This window comes from Gymnoscopelus braueri (genome assembly GCF_963280865.1).
Source record: "Gymnoscopelus braueri genome assembly, chromosome: 8".
NCBI lineage: Eukaryota > Metazoa > Chordata > Actinopteri > Myctophiformes > Myctophidae > Gymnoscopelus > Gymnoscopelus braueri.
The window spans coordinates 39,538,968-39,551,610 of NC_137609.1; the positions used below are offsets into that span (position 1 = coordinate 39,538,968).

General features: G+C 39.9%; 2 protein-coding genes and 1 long non-coding RNA gene across 4 annotated transcripts in view; 1 reads left to right on the forward strand and 2 right to left on the reverse strand.

The window, feature by feature from the left end:
- Positions 1-12,643, forward strand: part of LOC308089991 (platelet-derived growth factor receptor beta-like) — a 376,796-nt gene that overhangs the window by 252,192 nt on the left and 111,961 nt on the right. The gene's annotated exons all lie outside the window — the stretch shown is intronic.
- Positions 361-2,008, reverse strand: LOC308089904 (uncharacterized protein). Of its 2 annotated transcripts, none has more exons than XM_080434861.1 (2): positions 1,847-2,008; positions 361-1,589 (listed from the first exon to the last, which is right to left on the reverse strand). In XM_080434861.1, the coding sequence occupies exons 1-2, from the start codon at positions 1,971-1,973 to the stop codon at positions 637-639; spliced, it is 1,080 nt and encodes a 359-aa protein (XP_080290987.1). In that variant the 5' UTR covers positions 1,974-2,008; the 3' UTR covers positions 361-636. The 2 variants fall into 2 exon arrangements, with proteins under 2 accessions (XP_080290987.1, XP_080290986.1); XM_080434860.1 differs by having other exon boundaries at positions 361-1,592.
- On the reverse strand, positions 2,805-11,143 carry LOC308089906. Its single transcript, XR_013933573.1, has 3 exons — positions 11,014-11,143; positions 7,615-7,665; positions 2,805-2,906 (listed from the first exon to the last, which is right to left on the reverse strand). It is a non-coding gene; the product is annotated as an uncharacterized lncRNA (long non-coding RNA).

The following is a 12,643-nucleotide window of genomic DNA, read 5'->3' on the forward strand; positions in this document are numbered from 1 at the left end:
TTTTTTGTTTTATACTTTATTGAGTCAAAACATGTTAAGAAAACACCTCATTAAGTTATTTTTTTGTGCATATTTTGTGCATGTAAAAACCATTCACCTATACATAGAAAGGGGATATACAAAATTAAATCATCTGTATACATATCCTTTATGAGGGAGCATAAACAAATAATGTATACTTAATACAAATAATAATAATAATAATAATAATAATAATAATAATAATAATAACAAAAACAAACATAGCGAAGCAGCATTGACCGAATTTTAAGATGCGCAAAAAATGACATCATCTCTTCAATCAAACAGCGCATCACATCAAGCAAACAATTGCATCACAATTTTTGCACGCCACTCTGTACTAATTTGTTAGTGTGCACGCAGATGAACTGTGTCCTCGCACAATACCTGATCAAATTAAATGTAGCAAATGCACACATGAGGCCGAATTCTAAAACTTTAGCAGAAAGTCAATGTTTGTCTTATGTGTAAAAGTATGTGTAATTTTTGTAATGTAATGTATTATTTTTTTATGAAATTTGAATGAATTAATTGTTTATTCAATTGTGTCAGGCCAGTCACTATCCACCTTCCTACCAACACGGGTGTTTAATTTCATTCTCCCAGTGAGCTAATTTATAGTGTAACGTTATTTCCCTTGGTGTGAATAAACAAGTGTCTTTTCAAATTACCTGAATTATTGAAACTTGTGCCACAATGTTTACAGTGGAAAGGTTTTTCTCCAGTGTGGATACGCTGGTGTGTCTTCAGTTGACCTGAGTTCTTGAAACTCTTGCTACAATGTTTACAGTGGAAAGGTTTTTCTCCAGTGTGGTTACGCTGGTGTGTCGTCAGGTGACCTGACTGATTGAAACTCTTGTTACACAGTTTACAGTGGAAAGGTTTTTCTCCAGTGTGGACACGCTGGTGTTTCATCAAGCTACCTGACTCACGGAAACTCTTGTCACAATGTTTACATTGGAAAGGTTTTTCTCCAGTGTGGATACGCTGGTGTGCCTTCAGAGAACCTGACTGACTGAAACTCTTGTCACAATGTTTACATTGGAAAGGTTTTTCTCCAGTGTGGATACGCTGGTGTGCCTTTAGAGAACCTGACTCACTGAAACTCTTGTCACAATGTTTACAATGGAAAGGTTTTTCTCCCGTGTGGACACGCTCGTGTGTCTTCAGGTCAGATGAAGAAAAGAAACTCTTGTTACAGTATGTACAGTGTAGAGGTTTTACTCCAGTGTGGATACGCTGGTGTTTTTTCAGGTGACCTGACTCACTGAAACTCTCGTCACAATATTTACAGTGGAAAGGTTGTTCTCCACCTGGTTGAGTTAAAGTCTTGGTAAACTGTTGATGACTGTAAGATCTCGGGTCATCAGTGTCTCCTTGTTCCTGGCTGGTTGTAGAGCTGGCGATTTGTTGACAGGCTGATGAGGTGATCTGTCCATTCCTCAGCATTTGGTAGTAGGGGTCATCGTGTCTCCTCCTGATGTGTTTGTGGAGGAGGACCTGAGATGTCAAGGAGTATGGACATTCAGAACAGGAGAAGAACTGAGTCTGGGAGGACTGGGACATCACTTCTGAGAGGGAGGGGGGGGGGGTAGGGAGAGAGAGAGAGCAGAAGAGAGGAGGAGAGAAGGGGAGAGGCAGGTTAGAACTGGTGAGTACAGATACAACTTGAAAGCTTCCGTCATCAAACAAGTCCGTTGATTAGGAGCACAACGGCTGCCTTGTTAATATTTCTGACTCTTTTATTCCTCGATTGAATCAATAAGCCAGCTCCCAATTTTCCCCACACATGTAAGTCCTGTCCCTGTGTTTAACACTGACTGACCTCCACTGGTCTCCTCCCATTCATCACTGTCTTCAGTGTCAGATTCCAGCTTGACTTCAACTTCATAGCAGTGTGAAGAGAGGTCTTCATCATCAACTTCACTTTTCACTGCTAGTAATGTCAACATTGATCCACCAGGCTCCTCTGGTCTTTGAAGTAGCTCTTCCTCTGGTTCCTCCTGGAGCAGACTGGGGCTCCCCTCCTGTACTGGAGAAACCTCCTCTTTACACACAACCAGGATGTCTAGGAGCAGAAAAATAACATGATAGTGAATACTGGATTCCTAAAATGTACATCTATTTTTCTACCGTCTATGTTCCCTGTCCAAATTGAGCTATTAACTACTTTGATTGACCAAACATTTACTAACTACGGGTTACTACAGGTGTTTCTGAAAACAGAAAACATCAGAAAAATCATGTTTTAGAAAAATAAATAATTTGAAATCTAATTAGAATTTAAAGATTTAGTTACTTTACCAAGCAAGTGAATGTTGTTACAGTTACAGCAAATTTCATGACAGGAAAAATCATGACATCATGAAACAGAAACTTCGCCACCCATGTAGTTGGTTCATAGTTTAAAATCTAGAAATGGTTCTGTGAGTCTTTGAATCTGTTTGTCTGTGTGTTCAGGGCGAACTTGACAAACCGCTGTACCGATCAGTGCCAAATGTCTGCACAATGCCAGTAGGCCAAAGAAGTATTTTTCACATCTGATAGAATGACTATACTTGGTGAGCTAAAAAGGGATGCTAGAGTTCAAGTGGTTGAACCTTAAATCAAGAAGCAGAGAAAAAGCCTGTCAAAGCTCTAAAGTTGTATGCTGCCTTTTTTTCCTCTTTTCTTTTTTACATTGATTCACACACAAGAGGATGTGCTTTTGGAAGAAACAGAACAGGAAAAAAGAAGAAAGAAGAAAAAAATAAAACAAAAGAAAGAGAGCACATGAAACTTACTGAGGTCTGGGTGGTCTTCAGGTTCCTCCTGTTTAATAGAAATGTCCCTGGCGGAGTCTGGAGAGTTCATCTTCACCTGCAGTCTGGACTCCACACACTGGTCTGAAATTAAGCAATTGAATAAGGACTTTAATAACTGGAGACCCACTGACCCAGTGGTGTCAAAAATAGCAATAATATTTGCAGAATGTAAAGGCAATAAGGCCTATGACCAACTCTCCAACATATGAATCTCGGGTGTAAAGATTGTGAAGTTTATACAGTATATTAGTGAATAATAATAATAAATATAGCTGCAAGCAGCGATAAGCGGGGCCAGGGAATGCAGAAAGAAAACAGAAAGAAGCAATGATAAGTAATATGCACAATAAGCCATAGAAACATAGAAGAATGAACTTGAGAGAAAGAAGACCATGCAATTAACAAATGAGCATTTTAAACCCTCACTAACCCTAACCTCAGTAAAACAACGCCTAAGCCTATCCTCAAGAAACACTATGTGTAAACCCAAGAATGCCAAATCATGATCACCTCAATACATTGTCGTGGACAGGGATCGAACCAGCGATCTACGGACTCCGAGGTTACCTCTCTTCTCATTGAGCTAGATATATGGCCTCCCTGGTAGTGTCTGTTGATATTTCCGTAGTATTTCCGTCCATTATGAACCAAGCCTCTGTGTCCCGAACTACTCTAGATCACTGGTTCACATACCATTTACCAATAAAGGCATTTTTGTGTCTCCTCGGAACGAAAACTAGTGAAAGTAGCCGATCTACAAGCTCACAAAACGTTGCTATCTGAAAAGTTGTGAGATTGTAGATCGGAGAGAGAGAGAGAGAGAGAGAGAGACATGGAAACGGAATAGATTGAAGAGATAAAGATAATTCCTTTAACAGGTCCGTTCATGAAAGTCCTTGCGGTCTTGTTTCCAATGAGGGCCTGTGAGCAATTAGGGGTTAAGAGTCTGGCTCAGGGACAAATTTCATTTGCTGGCCTGGCCTGGAATCGTACCTGGGGCAACTAGGGCCTCTGGATCCCTAGGCTGGCTCACTAACCACTCAGCTATGGCCGCCCCTCAAGAGAGAGAGAGACATGGAAACGGAATAGATTGAAGAGAGAGAGAGAGAGAGACATGGAAACAGAATAGATTGAAGAGAGAGAGAGACATGGAAACATAATAGATTGAAGAGAGAGAGAGATGGAAGCAGAATGGATTGATTGGACATCTCAACCTATTGCCATTAACAGGAATCGAACCCTCAACCTTCGGATTGACAGGCTGCAACACTACCTATAGTGCTATAGCTTTGTCCAGGCTAAGGTTGTCTGTTGAAGATAAAAGTGAACCAGTGAAAGCAGCCGATCTACAAGCTCAGAAACACGTTGCTATCTGAAAAGTTTTGAGATTGTAGATCGGCTATTTTCAGAATGAAGTATGTCATACATTGCAAAAACATACCTTCTCAGATAAGCATTTCATGTTATCTTTATCAATTGCATATGTATTCATTAATACAGTCTTGTTGTTTGCAATGCACTTTAAATTAAGTCTCCTCCAAGTGAGGCTTGAACCGGCAACCTTGATGTTGTGAAACATTCACTTAAGCGGGAAGCCATTGGACCAACAGACCTGATCCAGTGAAAACGGAGGTCAAACAGATGATACCATTTCACGCAAATAACTGAAAAATCCTGGGTTTAAGTGTTTTTCAAACTGCTCAAAATTGCGGACAATCTAAGGGAGGAGAGAGAGACATGGAAACGGAATAGATTGAAGAGAGAGAGACATGGAAACATAATAGATTGAAGAGAGAGAAAGATGGAAGCAGAATGGATTGATTGGACGTCTCAACCTATTGCCATTAACAGGAATCGATCCCTCAACCTTCGGATTGACAGGCTGCAACACTACCTATAGTGCTATAGCTTTGTCTAGGCTGAGGTTGTCTGTTGAAGATAAAATTGAACCAGTGAAAGCAGCCGATCTACAAGCTCAGAAACACGTTGCTATCTGAAAAGTTTTGAGATTGTAGATCGGCTATTTTCCGAATGAAGTATGTCATACATTGAAAAGACATACTCCCAAATAAGCATTTCAGGTTATCTTTGACAATTGCACTTGCAATAATTGACACAATCATGTTGTGTGCAATGCAACTTAAATGAAGTCTGCATGAAATGAGGCTTGAACTGGCAACCTTGAGGTTCTAAGGCACACACTTAAGCGAGAAGTCATTGGACCAACAGACCTGACCTGGTGAATATATGAGAGCGAGAGAGAGAGAGAGAGAGAGAGAGAGAGAGAGAGAGAGAGAGAGAGAGAGAGAGAGAGAGAGAGAGAGAGAGAGAGAGAGAGAGAGAGAGAGAGAGAGAGAGAGAGAGAGAGAGAGAGAGAGAGAGAGAGAGAGAGAGAGAGAATCCCAATCCATGGGAATAGGCCAGGTGGACTGTTGCTGTTGCTCACTTTCTAAAAGAACATAATTATGTCAGACATCAAAATATTGTTAAGCATTTCATGTTATGTTTAACAATTGCACATGTATTCACTGATACAGTCATGTTGTGTGCAATGCAACTTTAATGAAGCCTGCATCAAGTGAGGCTTGAACTGGCAACCTTGGTGTTGTGAGGCATTCGTTTAAGTGAGAAGGCATTGGACCAACAGACAGAACCTGTGAAAAAATAGATCACGCAGATGATACAGTTTCACGCAAATAGCTGGAAAATCCTGGGTTTAAGTGTTTTTCAAACTGCTCCAAATTGCGGACAATCTAAGGGCGGAGCTTACTGGTCAACGTGATAGATGTGTTCCTCATGAGTCAAGGCACATGTGTAAGCAGGTTTAATGGCTGTCGGCCAAACGAGGCATGACTTTTGCCTGTTTAAAGTTTGCATTTTCAAAAAAATCGCTATAGCGCCCCCCTTTGACCAATTGGAGTAAGATTGGTTTCAGTGATATTAGGAATGACCCTCAACATTACCGCAAAGTTTCAAAGAAATGTGAGTTTGCATGTATGTGATATGGGCAGATGAATAATTGTCATAAAACTGCAATATTCATTGGCTCATTAAAGCTTTTTTCACTTATGGAAAATCCGCTTGCACCGTTGAGTCGGCATAGGTCCAAAGTTCATGTGTAAAATGTTTCGTGCAGATTGCTCCAAAATCCCAGGAGGAGATAGGTTTTAGCTGCTTTTCATATAATTCAAAATGGTGGGAGATCTAAAGGTCAGAGGTCAAAAGTCAGAGGGTAAAAGTTGTTCATCATGAGAAGACGCATGTGTGTATTGAAGTTTTATGGATGTAGGTCAAACAGGGCATGAGTTGTACCTGTTCAGAGTTGGCATTTTCAATTGAGTGCTATAGCGCCACCTTTTGACGAAAGATTGTGAGAATTATTTCTTGATCGTTTTTCATGACCATCTACCATATGGCCGAGTTTCGTAAAAAGCGACAGCACGGTTCACCCAGAACTGCGAAAAGTGGCAGAAACAGAAGAATACTGCCAATCTTAAAACAGGTCCAGAGCTGAGCTCTGGCCCCGTAATAATAAAAATAATGATTTAAATTAAAGATAATAAGTTGAAAGTAGCCCATCTGTATTTAACGTTTCTGCAGCCAAGCATCCTTAAACACCCACCTCATCACCAAGAATGATTACTATAGGACAGTTATATGGACCTTTGATGTGTCAGAGTTGTAGAAATGGATTAAAGGAAAAGGTGCAAACACAGTTGTAAGTTATGATTACTTCATCAGTACGGACAATGTGTCCAACAATTATAAAAAAATATTTAAACTAGAAAAAGACGCTACGTTCATGATTTGCGCCATTTTGTTCAAAACGGGCCACTCCTGCAAACTTTAGATGTACATTTTAGCCAATCAGGATAGAATATGAAAAATCAAACAGATCTGTCTTGATAACATGAGATAATGTGTACCGATTTTGGTGAAATTTGGATAAAATCGGAAGGAGTATATTAAAAAAAAACACAAATCGGCCTGTGATAGTGCCACCATGAGGCTGATTTGAACATTTTCAAGTGGCATTTCTTCCTCGGCCTAGTGGGAATGTGTGTGCAAAATTGCATGGAAATTGCACACTGTGTTCATGATTAATCATCAAACATTCAGTTTATATATACCCCTGACTGAGTAGCTGCAGATCAGTGATAGCTTCTTTGAATGTTATTCATAAAGCCTGTATCTGCAAAAGCTTAAGCTTAAGCTTTGATTTGGGAGTAAAGCTGTCTACAATAGGGTTTGACTGTATGCAGGGACTGGGAGTCTGCCAGAGACATTTTGCCTTGGCTTATCACCAAGACAGAATTTGCCAGCGCAGGAGACTAAACGTCAGAAAAATATTGGCTACCACAATGCATAATATAGCTAGTTGTGCCAATGCTAGTAGGCCAAGAAGGCATTTTTCATATCTGATGATAATACAAAGTGCAGACTGTAATCTGTCAAGCTATACTTGTTGGAATGTTTAAATCACGAAAACCCTCTATACATAGTACACAAACCTTCTATACTTAGTGAACTAATACTTAGTTGAATGGGGTACAGTTTGAGATGTACCCTCTACACCAAATATCTTTACCTAAAATAGCTGATCTACAAGCTAGAGATTTTATAGATCTGTTAATTTCAGAGAATGTTTCCCCTAGAATAGGGATGCTAGGGTTCAAGTGGTTGAACCTCAAAGCTGAGGAAAAAGCCCATTGAAGATCTGTGTTATTATTGTAACAGCTCTACAACAGAACGGAACATATGAAAGAAAGAGAGAGCACATGAAACTTACTGAGGTGTGGGTGGTCTTCAGGTTCCTCCTGTCTGGACTCCACAGACTGGTCTGAAATGAAGTAATTGAAAAAGGACATTAATGACTGGACACAGTGGTCAACAGGTCTCCAGTTATTAAAGTCAAACAAAATAATCGTTGGGTGCAAAGAAAATGGTACATACAGTTAATATACAGTATTGTAGAAGACATCACGCTTAATATAAGATTACACAAGGGAAATTTATCAAAAGAGTGATTCCAACTATGCAAATAATGGATAATAATAGTGAATAAGGTGAAAGTAGCAAATAAATGCAGTTCAAACACTGGAATGTGACCCAAAATCCCCAAGCAACAACTTATGTTCACAAGTAGGGATGGGGAATTATTATATTTGATCACATAAGCAGCCTTTATTTGATTGCCTCGATGAAGGCAGTGGTCAAAGTTGGGCTGCTCAATTATTCAATTTTACACAATTTTGGCTTCAAAACAAGATAAACAATGATCGTGCCGCAATCCATTTCGCACAATGCTCGTTTTGTCTTAGCCCTGAAACATGACTGTCATACCATGACAGTCATGGTGCCGAGTCCCCCTGGTCTAAAGTTGTGTTCGATTTTTTTCACATTGCCATCTCTCACATAAACATAAAAGTTCAGATTTCAAATATAAAGTGCTTACCACCGAGCCACGGATGTTACAAGGCGACGCGAACCGCGATAAGTACCTGTATCTCCCGTATTGTTCAATAAAAAGCATTTTAGTCCAATCGCCGGCCATTTTCTCCAAATTTTCTCTGATGCTTCCAACCATGCGACACTAATGGTTGGGAGGTGTATTGCACTCTGATACATTACAAAAAGAAAAAAGAAAATGGCCGGCGATGGGATCAAAATGCTTTTTATTGAACAATACGGGAGATACGAGTACTTATCGCGGTTCGAGTCGCCTTGTAACATCCGTGGCTCGGTGGTAAGCACTTTATATTTGAAATCTGACATGTGAGAGATGGCAATGTGAAAAAATCGAACACAACTTTAGACCAGGGGGACTCGGCACCATGACGCTTGTATACAAGCGTCATGTGAACCATGGCTAATTTTGTCTTGTGTTTAGTCAAAAATCCAGTGCAACCCGTTCATCTACATCGGTGCACTTTCGCCCCTCCCTAAAAGCTCAAACTCACAGGTCTCCGCCAGGCAGGTAGGTTATTGTGGCCTCCTGGTGGCGCTATAATCGGCCCATGTGAAAAGGGTGCCATTTCTTCTTAGGCCTTTCATAGCAATCGGACACATTCATGCATTCATGATTTGAGGCATTTTGTTCCAAAAATGTGTTTTGCTAAATTAGACCTGCTGGTGGCGCTATAACAGCCCAATGTGAAAAGGGTGGCATTTCTTCCTCGGCCTAGTGGGAATGTGCGTGCAAAATTGCACGGAATTCGCACGCTGCGTTCACGATTTGAGGCATTTTGCTCAAAACTAACCAATCCTGCAAACTTTGGAAGCCAATCTTAGCCAATCAGGATGTAATATGGCAAATCGGACAGCTCCATGTTGATCACATGACTATAGAGATACTGTGTACCGATTTGCGTGATGTTTGGACAAAATCTGTAGGAGTAATATCAAAACATTTGCCATGTTGCCAAGTCTGCTACTATTATAAGCGATTTTGGGCTTGTTTTTCTGTAAAGTCGCTTGTAAATATTGGTAGTTGCGGGTTGTGTTTTTTTTGGGCTTGCTTCTAAAGTCCAGTTTCTAATTTGGGCTTGCTTCCCTAATGTTGTTTAAAACCAGTGGTTCTCAAACATTGTCATGTCAAGCAAGGACCCCCAAAATTAATATGAATTTATTAAAAACATGTTGTGCCAGGCACCCCCTTACGAGATTTGTTAAAATGTTTCAAGATTCTTTTGAAAATACCAGGTCGAGCTTGTAGATCGGCTATTTTCAAATATCCGATGAATATAGGTTTAATGTGGCCCAGTCAGTAAGAATACCTTGATGATTCTTGCAGGGGCCTTCATACAAGGTCATTTCGATTATGCATGCTCCTCATGGTATCACAACACCACCAAGGCTTTAAAAACAAGGCTCCAAACATCCCAAAACAAACTAGTAAGGCTACTTCTTGGCCTCAGACACACAACCCATCTAACCCCTGCTCATTTTGCTAGGATTGGATGGCTTAGGGTTGAGGACAGAGTACAGCAACATACAATGGGCCTGGTCTACAAGATACGCCACAACATTGGGATCCCCCTGTATTTGTCAAAATACTTCCAAAACGTAAATCAAGTCCACGATCACAACACCAGAGGCAGCTCCACGGATCATGTTCAACCCAGATTTGTCTCAACAAAGGGAATGACCTCGTTCTCATGCTATTCAATAAAAATGTGGAATGCCCTAACAAAAGGAGTAAAAGGAGTGTAAAACCCTACTCACTTTCAAAACGGCCCTAAAGAAACATCTTCAGGAGGCTGCAAATCCAAACTGGCCCCTGTCAAAATCTTAACCTTCATAGCTGGTTGCTTATTTCTCACGCAAAATCTGGCAACACTGTACAGCATGACAAATATCTAGAGTCTAGACAAATGTAAATGTTTAACTTCACTTGACAATCACATTAAAACATTACTGTGGACAGAGCAAAGATCCTACTCATGTACTAGCCTTGATACAAGACAGTCATATTATCTGACAGTCTTGGAGTAGGTTCAAAATAGTCTTTGCACTTTGCACTCTTTGCACGTACATCTACATAAAAGGCTCGGATTTCAAATATAAAGTGCTTACCCCATGGTCACGAATGTTACAATTATGTACGGGCCCTCAGAAGTACCCGTATTGTTCAATAAAAAGCATTTTAATCCTGATCGGTGGGAATTTTCCTAAGAGAGTTATAATGTATCAGCGTGCAATACATCTTTCAACCGATAGGGCACGCAGTTGAAAGCGAAGAACATCTGACACAGATCGGATTAAAATGCTATTTATTGAAATATACGGAACATATGGGTACTTCTGAGGGCCCGAACATAATTGTAACATCCGTGGCCATTAGGTAAGCACTTTATATTTGAAACCTGAACGTTTAAATAGATGTGCGGACCCCAAGTGCGAAAGTGCAAAGACTATTTTGAAATAACTCCAAGACATATCATTATGACCGATGACCGTCTTGATCCAAGGCTACTACTCATGTACAAGCGACGTTTGAACCTCATTGCGTATATGGAGATCAACCATTACATTGATAGTGAAATCAACAACATATGTAGCAAAACTATGTATGAATACTGCTTTGAGTACTGGTTGCTATGTGTTTATGATCACATGAATTATGATTTAAGTAACAGCAATTTGATGTATATTCCATATTACACAACCTGAAGGAGTTCATCTTTACCTGCTCTGTTTTAGTGGTTGAGCTCCTAACAAACGTCCTCCTGCTGCTTAACGACGACACTGTTTAGAAACGACACATTTTAGTTGTCTTTGTATTTTACTTTTATACAACTCTATGGTATTTTAAAGTGTCAACAACAGTCAGTCATCACACCATGTTGTTTTCACTACTGCATTGTGGGTCTGTTCTTCTGACGAGCACTTTGTCTAGACGCCAGTTGGTGTATTGCTGCCCCCTACTGTTGGTCTCGGGTACTGTCCATTGTTTATATACACTTATACAGTAACAGTACTATTGACCTTCCAGGCCTGTAGACAAGAGAACATCCATCACAGCTTTCATCAGTGCACATCAATGCTGCACAGGTCTGATCACATGTCTCACAGAAATTCAGGCACAACAAATACTGTACTGGCATGTATTAAACTTGTGTTAACTATATCATTTTCAAATCAATGTAAATCACCCATTACTGAGAATAGGTGATTTAATTTATGTTTTACTCTGAACTTTTTTTTAAGATCAAGGTCTTGGCTATTAAACCCTGTAACGGGCCAATCTCCTACAGTTTATTTTTATTTAGAGGTCAACTCCATAAGATGGCAGTTCCTCCAAAATATCTTATGGAGTTGACAAAATATTATATTTGTTTCATTCATCAGCACAGTCATAGTGAGTAGCCAATTTAGTTCTCTTAATGCTAATAAAATGACCTATTTTAAATCATAATTTTTATTTAGTTTGGGCTAAGAAGGACAACACAGAGTTGGGACAGACCTGATAGCAATATTATTTAATGTATTTAAAAAAAGAAAAAGCTTACCAGAGCTTCAGCAGATGTCCTGCCTTCTATTTTTAAAACCAGGAACTGTGACAGGGGGCCTTAGGATACAATTTAGCTAAGCCTGTTTATGCCTGATTAAATTACAGTATGTTTTTGTAGAAATCTGACCAGGGCCAATATTTTACAAAAAATATATTTTTAAACAAAGATTATAATATGAATACATTCTTCTCCAGGAAGAGCTGTTGCCAGGTTAGCCCTAGAATGTCTGTGATCTTACATACATTTCAAGTATTCCAAATACACAGTCATAGATCGCTCTCGGAGCCCCACTGTGTAGTGGCGATCTGCGCGGCCATAAAAGTGCTCTAAACTCCGTCTGTACTCACCCAATAATTAATTCCTAAGAGTTGGAGTCATATTTTGTCCTCTAGTTTCATGGGGGGGGCGACTTGAGTGACGGACCGAATGTACCCAAACGGTCCATCACTCAAGTCGCCGCGCAGATCGCCACTACACAGTGGGGCTCCGAGAGCGATCTATGACTGTGTATTTGGAATACTTGAAATGTATGTAAGATCACAGACATTCTAGGGCTATTGCCAGGTGTAACAGCTAATGCGGATCCTAAATTAACTCAAACATACAGCCTGTTACTTGTTCCGTGTTCCTTTCTTTTCTATTCTTTCTTTCTTTTTTCTAACTCTTCCTGTAACTGCAAACGTTGAGCTAGTAAAAAAAAAAATCTCACCCACTTAAATTTGTAATGGTGTGATGTGACTAATACTGACTATAAAGGTGATTCTGCTTCCTGCCTCCAGACAAATGGAGTAATGTTAAGACATC